At 30.1% G+C, this 20,019-nt stretch overlaps 1 protein-coding gene and 1 long non-coding RNA gene across 2 annotated transcripts; both read left to right on the top strand.

Annotated features, from left to right (window-relative positions):
- The first annotated feature begins 586 nt into the window (after positions 1-586).
- Positions 587-2,911, top strand: LOC114254956. Its single transcript, XR_003626246.2, has 2 exons — positions 587-2,140; positions 2,581-2,911. It is a non-coding gene; the product is annotated as an uncharacterized LOC114254956 (long non-coding RNA).
- Positions 2,912-3,940: 1,029 nt separating this feature from the next.
- On the top strand, positions 3,941-14,032 carry LOC118644140. Its single transcript, XM_036287831.1, has 3 exons — positions 3,941-4,238; positions 12,983-13,345; positions 13,471-14,032. Exons 1-3 carry the CDS (start codon positions 4,181-4,183, stop codon positions 13,767-13,769), a joined length of 720 nt encoding a protein of 239 aa, XP_036143724.1. The 5' UTR covers positions 3,941-4,180; the 3' UTR covers positions 13,770-14,032.
- The last annotated feature ends 5,987 nt before the right edge of the window (positions 14,033-20,019 follow it).

The following is a 20,019-nucleotide window of genomic DNA, read 5'->3' as shown; positions in this document are numbered from 1 at the left end:
TTATTAAATGTTAATATGAACAAACAGGAAGTATTTTTCCCCGGGAAAAATGTAAAACTTATTCAAAGTTTTGTAAAAAATAACTTTTATTGTAGCTGCAAAAAAGATCATTAAGATTATGCTATCTTTTTGCTCTGCAAAACAAGTTTTTATGTTACAAATTTTATCCGACTATCTTAAATACTAATGAAGATCGTTATGAATCACTACTAACAAGAAAAAGCTCGGAAGTGTCTCCCTCCAATCTTAATGAGCTTTTAATATGTTGTTTTCTAGACAATAATAAGGGACACGTATTTTTTTTTTAGTGTCCATACGCACTTTTAGAGGGTAAAACACCCATTAGAAAAAAATCGGATTTTTTGTTTCAGGGCGAATATCTCCGGAACTAAACAAGATAGAAAAAAATTGTTAAAATAAAAGTTAAAGGGCTTTAGAAGTACTACAAAATAATAACAAAATTTTTTTTTAATGTTTTTATTTTTTAAAATACCCCCACCATTTAATAAATTTTTTCAAAATTTGAAATTTTTTTATCACCAAATAAAAGATTATTTTTTTATAAATTCAACGGTGTATAATGAAGTTATATTTCAACAAACCATTTTTCAGAAATAATTAAATACCTCTTGATATATGTGCATTATGCCCGTTATCGCGCTCGATTTTTCACGCGTTTTGTTCGCAACTTCCCGATAGAAGATGACGATGCCAATTAATTTTGAAGGACATAATATGCAATTCATAATCTCGCACAAATATCGCTAGACATAACAGACATAAATATGTACTATTATGAATCAAAATACGAAAGTTCAATGTGAATGGCAGACGGTCAAAGACTAATCCAAGAGTGATGATACATCGAACATGTATTTGAAATGTTTATGTAGGCATATATATATATATATATGTTGTACACAGTGTTGGGTATAAAGATACTTTTAAAATGTATCTCGATATAGATACAGATACAGATACACAAATCAAAATGTATATAGATACAGATACTCAGATACTTTAAAATTATCTCGGATACGTATCAGATACTCTTGAATTATTCAAATAAAAGAATCTGAAAAATTCAAATGTTTGTGCGCAACACGAAAAGTGCATTATAAAATAAATAATTACATTTTTGTGTTGCGCACAAATACCTGTCGCTAAACTTTTACTGTCTTTTCCGAATTTTTTATTTGTTTGTTGAGTCGTTGAGTAAACTGCGTTTCTCGTCTTTTAAATTATATTTTATTGTAATTATGATAATAATATTAATAATGTATGTAATATGCACAAAATATAATGATTCTATAGACTAGATAGTCAGTTATTTCATACATAAGTACTATTTGCGCAAATCTAAATGGCGCTACCGACAGTAATAGCAAATCAAAAATGACCTTAAAAAAACTTTTTTTCCAATAGAGACAAAAAGTACGTGAAAATTTATTTGAAAATGTATCTGAAAATGTATCTGAAAAGCAGTTCAAATACTGTGTTTTGTATCTAGATACAGATACAAATACTCCAATTCAAATGTATCTCAGATACAGGTTCAGATATATAAAATGTATCTCTATACATGTATCTAAATACATGTATAGAGATACTACCCAACACTGCATATATTGTATACATGGAAAAAAGAATATTAAAGTATAAGACAATATTAATATTAATTAATAATAATGAAATAAAATTATTATTGTTATTATATACTATTATTGATGTTAATATTAATAATATTAATGACATTAATATTTTTACATAAAATATGCAGAATATCAAATAAAAATATTTCTAATTTGAAGTACCACAAGATTGATCATAGTTATTAATTATGGTCGCGTAGCTTTATAGAATGCATGATGTACTTATTTATTACTTATTGTTTTATATAGAAGTGGAATTTCAGTATATTATTAGTAATTGTCATTTTTCTACAGCTTGTTGATTACATTTCAAACTTGCGATAAAGATTGAATCGTTGCAAAAATTAAAGTCAATAACTACGGAAATTTTCAAAGTATACTAGATATTGTTAGAACACTGATATAAAATGCTGCCGCTTTGCGAGCACTATCTTATTGTGTGACATCATTTAGTCGTGTACTATTGATTGCTGGATGTGCTTTTGGGAGTATGTATTAACATTTTAAAAATATTAATAACTAAATATTATACTACATGTATAATTTTACTTTCATAATTTCCAAAAATTAATAATGATATAAATTTTTATTTGTCACATTTTTTTATAGTTCGTGAAAAAGATATTTTTGGTACTTTATTATCATTCACTACCAAACTCTTTTATGTTGAAAACCATGTGACGAAATATGTTTATACACATAAAATTATTAGATTTTTTTATTCAGACTTTTTATCGAGAACCAAGATTTAATAAAGATTTAAAATATATATGCTTGTTAAAGATAACAATAAAATACTAATTTTAATGCCAATAGTAATATAATGTAAATATTATATGTGTATTACAAAACGTTATTCTTTAAATACAACTACTAATTATACTTTAAAACTATATCTGTATAATTCTAATTTATTACAATTTTTAAGGTAAAATGTTCTTCAACCCGAGAAATGTAATAGTGTTGTTGTTCAGCGCAGCAATTTTTAATTTACCAAAAACTCCTGTGACAAGACAAGAAATTCAAGTAAAGGAGAAACTGGAAAATATGTTACAAAAAATGCATAATGAGAATTTTGAAATTGAAGAGGAAGAGTTATTAGACTTTGAAAATTATTTAATATAACAGAAGCAGATTTAGTAAAGGAAGAAGGAAATGAAGAAGAAAGATTTGTGTAAAGGAATTATGTAAAGGAAATGATATGTGTAAATGATGAAATTCCAATCGAATATAAAAGAAGTGTTGTTAACTTTTGGAAACCTGTTGAGTTTATTTTATATTTTAATATACCTTTTCCCATGTATGTACAATATACATAATATATATATATATATGTGTGTGTGTGTGTGTGTGTGTGTGTGTGTGTGTGTGTGTGTGTGTGTATCGAGAAGTTTTTAATTATTTCTAAAAAATTGTTTGTCGAAACATAACTTCATTATATACCGTTAAATTTGTGAAAAAAATATTTTTTATTTGGTAATAAAAAAATTTTAAAATTTTGAAAAAATTTATTAAGTAGTTGGGATATTTAAAAAAATTAAAACATCGAAAAAAGTTTTTTTGTTACTGTTTTGTAGTACTTCTAAAGCCCTTCAACTTTTATTCTAACAATTTATTTCTATCTTGTTTAGTTCCAGAGATATTCGCCCTGAAACAGAAAAACCTTTTTTTCTAAGAAATGTTTCACCCTCTAAAAGTGCGTATGGGCACTTATAAAAAATACGTGTCCCTTATTTTTGTGTAGAAACAATATATTAAACAATATATTAAAAGCTCATTAAGATCGGAGGGGGACACTTCCGAGCCTTTCCTTGTAAGTTTGTTAAAATATGTAGGTCAGCAAGATTTTGATTTTATCACTTCTGTGGTACAGTTGGGTGTTGGAATACAGTTTGTCTTCAATAAACATATAAATATAATATAATATACATATCATTTTTTTTTAAGAGATAACTTTATTTGTATTTTTTATTTATTATTCATAAACTTATTATTCATAAACTTTGTTTTGAATTCAAATTTAAATTTTATTTTAAATAGTCTGGAAGTATTAGAGCTTAGAAGCAGATCATTTGATTATAGAAAAGCTAATTTGATGGAATACAATCAGGTTCAAATATAAAATGTATGTATGTGTGACATACATTGTATGTACTGAAGAAACAGATTAATTCTAAACTTTTTTATGTTTTTCTTTTTCTTCCCAAGCCATTAAGAATTATAAATTAAAATTCTCTTCTTGATCTGCTCTCTCTCTACAACTTGTTGATCAAAAGATCATGCGCAGGATAAAAAGACACACTAAAAGACAATGTATAAAAGGATACTCTGATTCTATATGTGTCATTAAGATCAGAGTGCGTATTGAGAAAACATTTCAAAAATAATTTTGTTAGTACAAAAACTTCAGTATAAAAGGTCGATTGTTTTGCATTACGCTTGATTCGTCTTTGCCATACATTAGTTAAAATTATTTTGTTGTTTGGTGTAGTTTTGTGCTACTTTGCAAAAAAATCTTTTTATGAGAAATGTTTGCAATATTCTTTACTTTTATGTTTGTAACAGCATATGCGGCAAATGAAATACGTAAGTAAATAATAATAAGTGTCTGTTGCATGTTTACATTTCGATCTTAATTTATTTAATAAAGAGTGAAAGAAATACGTTTGTTTTAAAATTGTATCATTTTATATTGTATAAACAGCTCTTAACGCGATAATTAAGTAGTTTAACAATTTGGCAAATCTTAACAATAAAAATTAATAAACAACTAATAACTCATTTTGTTAAAGATAAGTTTAAAGTTAATTGCAGTATATACAATATAAGAATATAGGTTTGATTATTTACTTTTTTCTTACATAAATCTAAATATTATACATTTTACTTTTTTTTGTAAAATTCTCAGGTTTGAAATAAAGTTTCACAATCTTATACTTTTTATAAATCTCAACAAAAATGTATACACCGATTGCACTTTCGAGGATTACACACTTTGCAAATTATTTAACACATATCTTTAACTTATTATTTATTAATTAAAAAATATTTGTTTTTATAAAAATATTTTTTAAAACTTGGAATTTATATTTTTTAACAAATGTTTGTAGACAATAACGTAGACTACGTATTTTTTGTTTGCAACAATTGTATCATATTATTAGAATTTAATGCAGTCAGTGCAGTTTAGTGTTTGATTGATAAATAATTAAACGGGAATAAAAAGAAGCCTCAGATAACATATGTTTTATAGATCAGTATTTATCATTTTTTACTAATTAATTTTTAATTTTCGTAAAATCAAAAAACAGTATGTTTAAATAAAATTTAATATTTAAAAATTGCAATTTTTTACGTATTTGTAGAAAATATGTCTTAGAGGAAGTTCTATGAAGTCTTATTTTACTTATGTTTTATAAAAATTAAGAACATTTGCTAATAATTTGTCTTTTAACCCATTGCGGTTACTAAGAATCCAATAAATCCCACGCTAAGTTTATATTTACGTATCTTTAAACATAAAAAGAAACAAATTTATTTACTTTATTTTGCTTTCTGTAAATCACCTCTTTAAGTTTACATTCTTGGTCATAATATATTATTTTAAACTTAATAGAAAACATTATTTTCAAAACCTACTATTTAACTAATTTTTATTTGAAAGTATACTGTCTTGTGTAAAATAAAATCTCACGCTAAGTTTATATTTAAGTATCTTTAAACATAAAAAACAAATTTATTTACTTTATTTTGCTTTCTGTAAATCACCTCTTTAAGTTTACATTTTTGGTCATTGTATATTATTTTAAACTTTCCATAATTTTTTTCTTCTTCAATAATGTTAAGTATATTTTTTACGTAGATCCAAAAGATTTTTGTTTATAACATAGTTGATAAAAAAACTCTATAAATAATTAATAAATTGGTACCAGAGAATTATCACATAAATATTTAGTGAGTTATATATTTAAATAAAACAAAATTATAATTTTTTCTTTTTTTTTAAATTATTTTGCTTATATAGACAGATTTCTTAGATATCACAACCAAAATAAATTACTAATTTTTGTATTAACTATAATTTTGGCTGTTACGTATAGAATTAAAAAATTTTGCTTTCATTAGCTAGATTGAGTAGGTGCAATACATATACATATCAATATTTGCTAATTAAGGAACTTGTACCCAATATGCCTTCCCCTAAAATTTGGAGAACTTTGTAATTTTTTGATAACTACAAAATTGAAAAATAAAGGTCAGATTTAAAATAGGAAACATTTCTAAAACTAAAGGAAATATATGAAATATTTGTAATTATTTACAAGTGTAGTAAAAATTTTTTAAAAGGATAGCACTTGGGGGATGTTGATTACATATATACCTAATGTGGCTCAGCTATGTATTTTCTCATTTTTTGTTAATATTTTTGAAAAAATGCAAAATAACCAAATAAACATGTTTAATTAAGCATTTATTTACATACTAATGAAAAAAAATACACATGCAGCTATTAATTAAATAACAAAACTGTATTTATTTACTACAGGGGCGTTATCTTAACTTTTACCTGTCAAAAAGTTTTAACTAACTAGAGAAAAATAAGAAATACTAATCAAAAATTAAACATTAAATAAAAAAACAGAATCTTAACTTTTTTGTATATTAACAAGATATATTGTGTTCTTAGTAGTATCCCTGGCCATAATGGTTTTACAAAACAAAGAGCTTTCTTTCTTTAATTATTGTTAATGTTCAAATCGCGCGCGATCCCTCATCTCGATGCCCGAAACTACCACCGGGGGGCGGCATTCAATGTCTGACTTCCGGTATCTTCTCTCTCTTAGTTTTGTCGTCGTCGTGTACGCGCCGCGATACTTGCTTCTAACCTCTTATGTAAAGTTCCGTATAATCGAATAAAGATACATAGATATTTCAATTCTACCTCGTCATTAGAACATTCCCGGCCTCATACTCTAACAGGTTATGGGCCCAGAGTCACGCGTATAGGTAAAACTGCATGACGAAATCGCATACGTGGTGAAGTGTCGCCGAAACGTGATTGAGTGCATCGTCGAGAGTACCCCCGAAAGTGATCGAAACTACGAGAACAATGGCGTCGTCAAATGTGGTGAGAATCGAGCCATTGAGCAAAGAGAATTTCGATACTTGGCGGATCCAAATGCAGGCCCTGCTGTTCAAGAACGATGGGTGGAAATACGCAAACGGCACAGCATTGAAACCAACGCTCGTCGCGGGAAATGCGGAATCTATCGAGAAGGTACAAAGATGGGAAACAGAGGACGGCAAGGCGCGTGCCGATATCATATTAGCAATCAAACCGTCAGAATTACGGCAAGTCAAGGATTGCGGTACGGCTCATGAACTTTGGCAAAAGCTACATACGATATTCCAGTCATCGGGACCGGCGAGGAAGGCAACGCTGATAAAGCAGTTAACATATTACCATATGGACGAAGGCTCGGACGTTCGAGATCATCTATCGAAATTCTTTGAAACCGTCGATAAATTAGCCGAAATGGAGGTAAACATAAATCACGATTTACTGTCGGTAATGTTACTACACAGCCTTCCGCCATCTTTCGGGAATTTCCGATGCGCGATTGAATCGCGGGACACGCTACCCTCACCCGAAGCGTTGAGACTGAAAATAATCGAGGAAAGCGAATCTCGAAAGCATCAAAATCGAGACGGCACAGACAGCGCCATGCTCGTGAACAAGAGAAAGTTCGGAAAGGGAAGAAACGCTGCAAAAAGGACAAACAATGAAGAGAGGAAAAATCCAAAAGGCCCGTCGAAGGAAGAACCATTTAAGTACAAGTGCTTTAAGTGTAAGAAAGCAGGTCACAAAGCCGCCGACTGTCCGGAGAACACGCGAGAAACGGACAAAGCCAGTGCTGCAGAAAATATTATGCTGTGTGCAACAGTGATTTCGAGTTCGGTAAATGACGAACATAGTGCAGAAGCGTTTCGCGCCGGAAGCGTAAAATCCAACGTATGGTGCGTCGATAGCGGCTGCACTGCTCACATGTGTGGGAATGAGGACAGCTTCGATGAATTAGCGGAGTCGACGGCGAAGAAAGTTAACCTCGCGAATGATGCTTCCGCGGACGTTGAAGGCGAAGGTTCGGTGACAATCTCGACGCGCATAAACAGTAAGGAGTTGAACGTAAAATTGAAAGACACGCTGCACATTCCAAAACTAAGAACGAACCTACTATCGGTCGGAAAAATTTGTGATCGCGGGTTTCGAGTAACTTTCGACAGCAGAAGCGCGACGATCGCGGACGCGGCGGGGAAGCCCATACTGAAGGCGGAAAGGAACCATGGTGGACTTTATCTTCTCAAAGCCTCGGAAGGAAACAGTGACGCTTGTGTAGCCAACGTTTCGGAAAAGACGCGGGAATCAACTCTGACAAAAATGTGGCATCGAAGGATGGGCCATTTGAATTTCCAAGACTTACGAAAGAGCATTCGAGACAAAGCCGTTACCGGAATAAATATTGAAGCAGGATCAGAGAAAATATTTTGTGAAGCCTGTGTTCAAGGAAAAATGGCGCGAACCCCTTTCCCCAAGAAATCCGAGCGAGTAACAGACGTGCTCGAAATTATTCACACAGACATCTGCGGACCGATGCGCACTGAGTCGCTTGGTAAATCAAGATACTTCATTACCTTCACGGACGACGCCTCTCGATGGTGTGAAGTAAAGTTCCTACGCGACAAGAGCGAGGCTCTGAGTGCATTTCAAGATTTTAAGGCATTCGTAGAAAATCACACTGGACGGCGTGTAAAATTCCTCCAATCAGACAATGGGAAGGAATATTGCAACGAAAGGTTCGACGAGTTCTTGCGAAAATGCGGCGTGGGTCGAAGACTCACAGTAACACATACGCCCGAACAAAATGGCGTCGCTGAGCGCAAGAATCGCACGCTGCTAGATGTGGCTCGCTGCCTGATGATTCAATCATCGTTACCACAATCACTTTGGGCCGAGGCAATCAACACGGCCAACTACATCAGAAATAGGTGCCCAACAAGCAGCTTGAATGGACGAACGCCATATGAAATGTGGAGAGGAGAGACGCCCGATGTGACTCATATGCAGGAATTCGGACAGAAAGTGCTGACACTCAAACGAGAACCCGGACGGAACAAGCTTGAGACCAAATGCAGAAAAGGTCGATTCGTCGGATATTCAGATACGACAAAAGGATACAGGATATGGCTGCCGGAGGAAAGACGTGTGGAAGTGGCACGCGACGTAAAATTCTCAAATGCCGAGCTGACTCCATCCAAGACCAATGAATATGAAGATCTGATGAGAGATACGAATCTACAGACCGAGGATTTCGAAATACAAGCCAATGTGGACAGCCCCACAGCCCCAATCGAGTATATCGAGGATTTATCATTGCTGCCGAACAAAGAGGACGGCTGCCCGAGGGACGAGCAGGCTGCTATTCCAGAAGCTGAGGATCTTGACGACGAATCGGGACCAGAGAATATCGAGCGAGGAGTCGTTACACGAGGCCGAGGACGACCACGTCTTCTAAGGACTGGACAAAGGGGGAGACCCCGAAAAATTTATAATGTTTCAGGTCAGGCGCATAACTCAATTGATATCGCGAGGCTCACCGAGATCCCAGTCATGGATGCAATTCAAGGTCATGAGGCGGATGAGTGGCATGAGGCAATCGCGAACGAGCTGGAATCCATCATCAAAAACGAGACTTGGACACTAATCAAGCGGCCAACCGAGGAATCTGTCATCGGGAGTCGTGTTGTCCTACGAAACAAGAGGCGTGAAGACGGGACTCTCGAGCGTAGGAAGGCTCGAATCGTAGCCAAGGGATTCTCACAGCGGCCAGGCATTGACTACGAGGATACCTTCGCTCCCGTCGCCCGTGTGGAATCGATAAGGACTCTGATGGCAATCGCAGCTGAGAAGGGCATGATCGTCGAGCAATTGGACGTCACCACCGCCTACCTAAATGGAAGATTGAATGAACGTATACTGATGGAAGTTCCAAAACATATTTACAAGGGCCTAGAGTTACTGAGTGCAGACAAATCTAGAGATCCAAGTATTCGTGAAAAGGCGAAGAAGATGTTGTGCGAGCTACAACGAGGAGACAAGGTTTGTCTATTAAAAGGAGCTTTGTACGGACTCAAACAAGCTGCCAGATGTTGGAACGACCGTCTTAATCTTCTCCTGAACAAGTTCGGAGCGAGAAAGTCAAGCTCCGACCCATGTGTATTCTTTAAGGGTCATGGAAAGAATATACTGATTATAGTCACGTATGTGGATGACATACTTATGATATCAGCAAGCGTCAATGAGATCATCGCTTTCAAGAAATTTCTATCAAACAAGTTCGAGGTTAAGGATCTTGGAAAAGTAAGTCTCTGCCTGGGAATAGAATTTCATCAAGAGGATAATTGCATTCGAATGTCACAGAAGCGCTACATTCGTGATATTCTTGAAAGATTCGGAATGCTGGAAGCAAATACCGTATCTACTCCATTGGACCCAAATCAAAAATTGAAGCCTTGCCCAGAAGACGAATGGGATCCGGACGCATTCCCATACAGGGAGCTAATAGGCTCGCTGATGTATGTTGCAACCTGCACTAGACCTGACATTTCCTTTGCGACCAGTTACTTGAGTCAATTTAATACTTGTTACGACTCATCTCATTGGACGGCTGCAAAAAGAGTTTTGCGTTATTTAAAAGGATCTTTGAACACTGGTCTAGTCTACCATAAAACTGGCATCCCTCTGAAAGGATACGTGGATTCAGATTGGGCTAACTGCCCCATCGACCGAAAGTCTTATACCGGATTCATCTTCGTTCTGGCCAATAATCCTATATGCTGGGAGTCAAGAAAACAACAGACCGTGGCGCTATCGTCCACGGAGGCCGAATACATGGCCTTGACCGAAGCCGCCAAACAATCCATTTATTTGAAACGATTCCTCAGTGAGCTGGAGTTCTGTAAGGAGCAAGAAACTCACTGTGTCATATACTGTGACAACATTGGAGCAATGCGGATCGCAGAAAACCCTGTATTCCACAACCGAACGAAGCACATTGACGTGAGACACCACTTCGTTCGCGAGGCGTTAATTCAAGAGAAACTGAGGCTTGAGCATATTTCCACCAACGAGATGGCATCCGATCTTCTCACCAAGAGTCTTCCTGCACCGAAGATGAAGAATTGCTTAAAATTACTCGGGCTATCGATCGAATAGATGTTGAAATCGAGCTATCGGATCGAGGGGGGGTGTTAATGTTCAAATCGCGCGCGATCCCTCATCTCGATGCCCGAAACTACCACCGGGGGGCGGCATTCAATGTCTGACTTCCGGTATCTTCTCTCTCTTAGTTTTGTCGTCGTCGTGTACGCGCCGCGATACTTGCTTCTAACCTCTTATGTAAAGTTCCGTATAATCGAATAAAGATACATAGATATTTCAATTCTACCTCGTCATTAGAACATTCCCGGCCTCATACTCTAACAATTATAAACAAGATGTTTTAATAAAAACTTAAAATAAATGCAGTGTTGAAAAGCATAAATAAAAAAGGAGCTACAATAATATAAATCGTGAATATTTATAATTGTTACACAACAGTTATGCAAAGCAAAACTTACCTTTGATATTTTAGATTCAGAAGAACACAATTTGAATAAATTGTAATCACAAGTCGTAAAAAGAAGATATTGAGCAATTAACTAGCATAAGTACATTATGTATTTATGCCAAGATTGGGAACTAACGAGTTACTTGTAACAAAGTTACAGTTACAGTTACTTTTTTTAATAACTAATGACTTAACTTTGTTACTTTTCTTCATTTGTAAGTGTAACTTAACGTAGTTACATTTTTTGGTAACTTATAACTATTTTGATAGTTACTTTAATAGTTACTTTTTTAAAAACATGCGTTAAAATTTTTAATCAACAACCGGAAAAAGTCGAGTCTACACAAGAGGAATTGTATCAATTCTTAAAATCAAATAATTTCAGCATTAATATGCTAAATGATTACACTGCAATTAAGAAACTTTTTATTAAATATAACACATTCCGAGTTCTGTATCTGTGGAATATACGTTTAGCATCAGTGGCTCTACAATGACGTCACAAAGAGGTTTTTTTACGATAATATATTTAAATATCACATTTTATAAAATTTTTTATAAAAATTTTGTAACAAAAAAAAAATATTAATCAATGTATAACAGCCAATGTATCGTTATATTTCATTTAATTTTGATAACAGTAATATACAATTTAGAGTTTTACCTTTACAAAGTTCTCATTTAGTGTACATAAAATAACTTGTTAAAGCACATAATTAAGCACATAATATACAACAATTAGTAAAGCATAAAATGTAAGATTCTTATATTTAAAATAATGTACACTTATTTAAGGAAAAAGTAACTGAAAAGTAACGACTCGTTATTTTTTTAGTAACTGTAACAAGTTATTTTTCAAATTCGATAACTTGTAACGGTAATTAGTTATTTTTTCAATGAAAAAACTGTAACTGTAACTAGTTACTTTTACAAAGTAACTTTCCAAACCTTGATTTATGTACAATGAATTTCACAGATAATGCTAATATATCACTGTGGTCTTTGACTTCCTGAACAATATATTAGCATTAACTGTGAAATTCATTGTGTAATTATTTGAAAATGGAGGGAGAGCCAAATTGGGTACAAGGCTATATTGGGTACAGACACTTTATTTATCTCAGCTAGATTTTACACACAAATAATTTTTGTTAAAGTTGCAAGATTATTTCTTTTAGTGTTCTTTTATCTTTTATTAATATATAATAAATACTAACTGTTACATTTTACATAAAATACTTAAAATAACATTTAAATAATATAAAATTGTAATTTTGCAGCAATAAAAAATATTTTTGTTTAGAAGTTTGTGCTTAAGTAATAACTATTATACGTGTAAAATTACTACTTTAATTAATTTAGTAGTACTTTTTTATTACTTAACAAAAAGTTAACACAAAAATTAAGAAAAAATTATACAGAAGCCATGTAACTTTGTTTAGTAATCACATTAAAACATAATTATTAACAAATACTTCAAATAATTTAAATAGTTATATACGTTACATTATTTAATTTCATTATTTGAAATATTTGAATTGATATTGGTAGTATGCAAAAGTAAGTAAAATAAGTTTGCTTTCCGCTTTTTACTGTTATCTACCTTATTAAATATTTAATCTGAACTACAAGCTAAAATGAAATAATTTGAACTTTTTCTAGCTTCCTACATCCACCCGTGTAGTCGAAAAGATCCCAACTACAGTCAGTGCTTTGCAGACAACATTAATAGTGTGAAGAGTTATGTTTGCACAGGAATACCGGAATTTAATCTTCCTCCGCAAGAACCACTAATTATTGACAAAATTGATATTTTTGACACGGATAATCTGAAAATGTTTATCAAAAACTCAAAAATAAGAGGAATTTGTAATTTCGATGTAACTTCTTATAATGTATCTTCTGACAGACTTCATTTCGAGTTTAATTTTACAATCAAAAATCTTTCCACGGACTCCGTCTATAACGCTGACATACGTTTACTGGTGTCATTTGCTAATGAAGGACTAGTTTACATTACTTCAGGTATCATAAAATAGTCAATTTTATATTAAATTAAAACACAAGTTTATCAAAAATATTTACTTTAACATAAAAATTTATAATTAGTTTCTTTCATAAAAATTGCTAATTTATGTTTTTTTCCGTAGATGATGTAGACGGAAAGGTAACCATGGATTTGAAAGAGGTAATCAAGGACGGTAAAAAACAAATATATCCATCAAAAGTAAATTCTATTCTCAACATAAAAAAATTCAATTATACGTTTGATGAAAGCGAGAAAGATTTAGTTACACTACACAGAGTTTTTGTCAAAACCATAAACGAAAATACAGAGGAAATAATTAATATAGTTACGCCGAAATTAGAAGAGAGGATCTCTAAATTAATGATTTCTGTTATAAACACTATTGTCTACAACAGATTTGAACAATTGTTTCCCGATTAAGCATAAAATGTCTCAGATATTCATATTTCGTTTTTAGATTTGGAACGTTTTATTTTTAGATACTGTATAGATCATTTCATTTACTACAGAGTATCTAAAAATATATATAAATATATATAAATATATATAACCTAAGACAATCTTGTATTTAAGCTCCGACTACGAATACAAGATATTGAAATTCTTCATCATTAAGTTGTTTTACGTATCCCGTAATGTAATCCGATTTAATTAAGGAAAAATTAAAATATGTTACGTGTAATATATTTTTGTTATATTATTTTATATCTTATAATGCGTTCCGATTCAACTAAAAAAAAATTAAAATATATTAGCTATAATATATTTTAATTATATTAATTAATAACAATATTATAAAAATAAGCAAAATGTTTTAATTAAGTTAGATAATAAAAGAAAATATTGTTTAATTATTATAGATTACTAGCGCAATAACACAAATTATTATTTAATTATTATAAATTACTCTCGTAATAGATTAGTGTAAAATAATATAAAATAGAAATGTTATTTTTATCTTTGTATTACTTTGAACGTTATACTTATTACAATAAAAATTAAAAATTATGTTATCTGACATGTAATAGTTGCAAAACACATATTTAAGAATTGATATATTTAATTCTTGTCAATATATATTAGTAAAATTATAATATCATATTTTGTAATCATAATTTTATACTTGAAATTAACAATGTCTCTTACTTAACAATATTTAAAAAATTAGGATCTATAAAATAAAGATCGATGTTCAATGTAAAGATGAGAGAATTCATATTACTCTTGGCGCCTAATAATATGGTAAGTGTTAGTATTATTAAAAAATTGTTGTTAATACGTATATAGTTATATTTTTCCGGATTAAGGACACAGTTAAAAATACTGTGTTTAGAGGTGTGGCACGCAATTCATGTAAGCCGAAAGTTCTGAAAATTTATGGAAAAATTATTACATTGAGGAAAAATTGAGTATTTTCAATTCTGAACATTTCAATTAAATTAACAACAACTAAATATTTTGTTTTATGTTACAAAATCTTTAATTACTTTTATTAAATTTATTTTTCTTATGTGTATTCTAAACTAAATAATTTTGTTCTCAGACTTTACATCCATAATTTAAACATTTTTTTACTGATTTAACTCAAATAAACAACATAATAGTAAAATATTCTTTTACATAAATTAAAATATAAAAAGACAGTATTAATTTTTACACTTTAAAAACCTTTTTATATTAAAAAAATATTATAGTAATTATAATAATTATAATAAAGCTTTTATCTCTTTAAAATTACTTGATCTTTTTTATAAATAATTTGATATATTTTATGATGCTGCGAATGTAGCTTATTGTCATTCTTTAGTGATGCCAAATTTTTGATTAAATGATATATTCTGAAAGAAAAAGGTATTCAGAATCAAATATTTCAAGTGACATTTTCTTTGATTTTTATTAGGTATGAAAAAACCTTGTCATAACAAAATAAACATGTTTGTAAAATGGATCTTGTAAACAGATAGTACAGCGTGCGTAAAAATAAATAATTATTTGTTAGAAACAAAATTTTTATTTTGTTAAATTTAAATAAACAATTTGTTATAGAAAAAACACAAGAAATTAAGTTTTTAATATTCCCATTTTTGTCCCTCAGTGTATGACAGGCAGTGTACTCGAGCTGTTATTGCCAAAGTTGATTTTAATTAATACAATTTTTATCTTAAATCATTTTTTTACACATTTTTTTATTGCTACAACACAAACGTTACAATAAAAAGAATAACACAATATGTATAAAGTAAATAACATACTTGTTTGTTTAACAACTAAACAATTTTGTTAGGCATTTTAATTAAAATGTTCTGTCGTTCTAACAAAATTTTGATTTATAAAACAAAACATTTTCCTTAATGTAAGTATTGAAATCTTCAAATTGATATTTTGGTTCTCTTATCTTTATATTCTTTTACTTACACTACTTACACTGTAATCTCTGACTTAAGTCCATAAATTTATTTGTAAATTTTATTATATTATTTTTGTATATTTATGAGTACATTGAAAAAAAATGTTGTAAAATCAATAAAAAAGCAACTTGTTTCAATTAAAAAGTGTAGTTGCGGGCTGCCAACTAAGTAAATGATTCATGCAATTTATTTGTTATTCATTGCAATTTCTATTATGTATATTAAACAAATTATGTATATAAATGAATCAATGACATGTAATATTAGTGAATACATATCAGAGTGTAACAAATTTTCAAAGTTGAGAATTAAATACTTTATAATTATGTAAATGTAATGCTAAATGTAAACATTACAATTGTATTTCAATATTAATCATGTAGAACTTATACTTGATTTGATTAAATATACAAATAAATATATAAGTTATAGATTTACATAATTTATAAATATAATTGAATTAAGCGTTAATTTTTGTCTTAGAAATAAAAAAGTGATTGTTTAAAAACATTTTTACACACAATTAAAAACAAAATTTGCTTTAATAATATTGCATTAGTTTAACACTAAGTGTGCTTGCATTAAGTTTAATTTTTCTTTTAATAAGTTTTTTCTACTTTATTCAAAATAAATTTAATTTAATTAAAACATTTTTTTTTAAATAAAAGTTTTCGTAATTCTGTCCTTCTTAATCTCTTTTATAGACTAACATATTTCAATGTAGTATTATATGTTGATTGCGAAATCTCGCTTTCTTCCGCGCTCTTGACAAGCTCCTTTTATTTATACCCATACAGCACAAAAGCTTGCAGCAACATTGCTGCAACGTTGCAACATTGCATATTGCGATGTAATGTTTCAGAGATATTGCAAAGACATTATTTTACAATATTACTTCAGCAATGATGCAGCAACATTTTAAAATATTATTAAAATAGTGAAAATAGATAAAATTAATATTCAATACAGTTTGAATAAATTAATATATTACAGTAACTTTTCAAAAATAATGTAAAAGCGATCGTTCTATATTATTTAAAATTTTTCATCTATAGAGATACATGCATTCTGGAGTAGTTTTAATTTGTGTGTAAAACTATTATTATGTAGATTTGTGTATAATAGAGTACAAGGTTATTCAAAATTATTTTAAATAACTGTATTTTTTAATTTAACAAATACAGAGTGATTATAGTGACATTAACTAAACGATCATCCGATTAATTCATTCGGTTTTAAATAACTATATTTTGAATTTAACAACAGAGTGATTACGTCAACTAAAAGATAAATTTTGTAAGTTTTGTCTCTCTTCTTATACTCTTACAGCATGAAATATTGCTGCACCGTTGCAGAAATATTGCAATAGTGCATAATATAACCAATATTGCAGAAATATTGTAGCAATATTACAAATATAATATTCTCTAGCAAATGTTGCACAATATTGCAGCAATATTACAAATGTAATATTTCTTAGCAGATGTTGTGCAATATTGTAGCAATATTACAAATGTAATATTTCCTAACAGATATTGCACAATATTGTGGCAATATTATATTGCAACCTTGCAAAATTTATTTCCCTATAATCCGTATTTCTTAATCTAGAACTAACAATAAGTAATATTTTACATAGTTTTAAGGGACAAATAAAAAAATAGAGCAGGATATTTTTATTTTAAATTTTTATGTAAGATTAGAGCTAAAAGATACATAGATGTACAACAAATTCTGTAATCACGACAGCGTTGCGTTCCATACTAGATTGAGTGAAGCAAGTCCAAAAGATGTTCACTCTGACTTATATATATAATACATTAATTAAACATGTGTGAATCATACATGCATGTGTAATTCTAGCGTATAAATTGATCAGGATGGGCATTTTCTGGACTTGCTTCATTTTAATGCTTACCTAAATCTAGAATGGAACGATATTCGATATCCGTTGGTGTATGTTAATTTAATTAATTACTTTTTTAATTATTAATTTTTTAAATTATTGTGCCGTAACGGTATGACAATAAATTCATTTCCCGTTTTTTGTATAATACACATCTTACATATTAATTGATTAATTTAACCACCTGCAACATTTCCTTCATATTGCGCATTAACGTTTCAGAAATATTACAGCAATCTTACAAGAAATATTGCAGCAATATTGCTGAAATATTACAGAAATCTTACGGAGAATATTGCTGAAATATTGCAGAAATATTGCACAATATTGTTTTGGAGCGGACATAGAAATATTGCTGCAATATTGCAGTAATATTTTCTGCAATATTCCAATCTTGCAAAATAATATTTCTGCAACGTTGCAGCAATATTTCATGCTGTAGGGGTAATGTACTTATATAAGATAAAAGACAAAACTTGCAAAGTTTATCTTTTGGTTGAAGTTTTACTAATCACTCTGTATTTGTTAAATTCAAAATAGTTATTTAAAATCAGATAAATTATTTTGAATAATCTTTTTCTGAATAATATTGCATACATATTTTACTGCAATATTGCTACAATATTACGTAATAATATTTCTAAAAGCGGACATTTTACCATTGCTGCAATCTTGCAGCAACCTTGCAGCAACGTTTCACAACGTTTATGCAATATTGCAATCTTGCGTTGAAATGTTGCCACAATGTTGCTGCAATCTTTCTGTGCTGTATGGGTAAGACAGTGCATTTTGTTTACGAGATGACACGCCATAGCGGCGAGTAATGAAAAAAATGCCATCCTAAAAATAAAATATATTTTACACAAACCTATTTATTATTGACAGAATACATAAATGGTTTGAACCAACCCCTACAGCATGAAATATTGCTGCAACGTTGCAGAAATATTGCAATAGTGCATAATATAACCAATATTGCAGAAATATTGTAGCAATATTACAAATATAATATTCCCTAGCAAATGTTGCACAATATTGCAGCAATATTACAAATGTAATATTTCTTAGCAGATGTTGTGCAATATTGTAGCAATATTACAAATGTAATATTTCCTAACAGATATTGCACAATATTGTGGCAATATTATATTGCAACCGTGCAAAATTTATTTCCGTATAATCCGTATTTCTTAATCTAGAACTAACAATAAGTAATATTATACATAGTTTTAAGGGACAAATAAAAAAATAAAGCAGGATATTTTTATTTTAAATTTTTATGTAAGATTAGAGCTAAAAGATACATAGATGTGCAACAAATTCTGTAATCACGACAGCGTTGCGTCCCATACTAGATTGAGTGAAGCAAGTCCAGAAGATGTTCACTCTGACTTATATATATAATACATTAATTAAACATGTGTGAACCATACATGCATGTGTAATTCTAGCGTATAAATTGATCAGGATGGGCATTTTCTGGACTTGCTTCATTTTAATGCTTACTTAAATCTAGAATGGAACGATATTCGATATCTGTTGGTGTATGTTAATTTAATTAATTACTTTTTTAATTAATAATTTTTTTAATTATTGTGCCGTAACGGTATGACAATAAATTCATTTTCCGTTTTTTGTATAATACACATCTTACATATTATTTGATTAATTTAACCACCTGCAACATTTCCTTCATATTGCGCATTAACGTTTCAGAAATATTACAGCAATCTTACAAGAAATATTGCAGCAATATTGCTGAAATATTACAGAAATCTTACGGGGAATATTGCAGAAATATTGCAGACATATTGCACAATATTGTTTTGGAGCGGACATAGGAATATTGCTGCAATATTGCAGCAATATTTTCTGCAATATTCCAATCTTGCAAAATAATATTTCTGCAACGTTGCAGCAATATTTCATGCTGTAGGGGAATGTATGAAAAATACACAAATTAAATACATTGTATTTAAATTAAAAAAATAATGTATTTAAATCAATCAAAGTACCCTAAACTCCGCCGCGGTTGATTTGTTTTTATTATTTTACGTAGTTGAATTGACAACAGACATAATTATATGAATTACATAGAATTCAACTACATATAAACAAAACTATTACTTGCATATGCAATTATAATAAAAACATATGTAATTGAGATATACAAATATATCGATCATTCAATCACATTTTCCAAAAGCATTGATATTACTAAACCAACTGTCACGATTATTAAAACAATTATCGCTGATTTTCGTTTATATTGTAATATTGATTTTTGTAATATTGATATTACTTCAATAATAATTTTAATTATACTGATTTAATTGATATAACAGAATTTTTTCTG

This window comes from Monomorium pharaonis, chromosome 6 (genome assembly GCF_013373865.1).
Source record: "Monomorium pharaonis isolate MP-MQ-018 chromosome 6, ASM1337386v2, whole genome shotgun sequence".
Classification (NCBI taxonomy): domain Eukaryota; kingdom Metazoa; phylum Arthropoda; class Insecta; order Hymenoptera; family Formicidae; genus Monomorium; species Monomorium pharaonis.
This window is presented reverse-complemented; position numbering and strand designations above follow the sequence as displayed.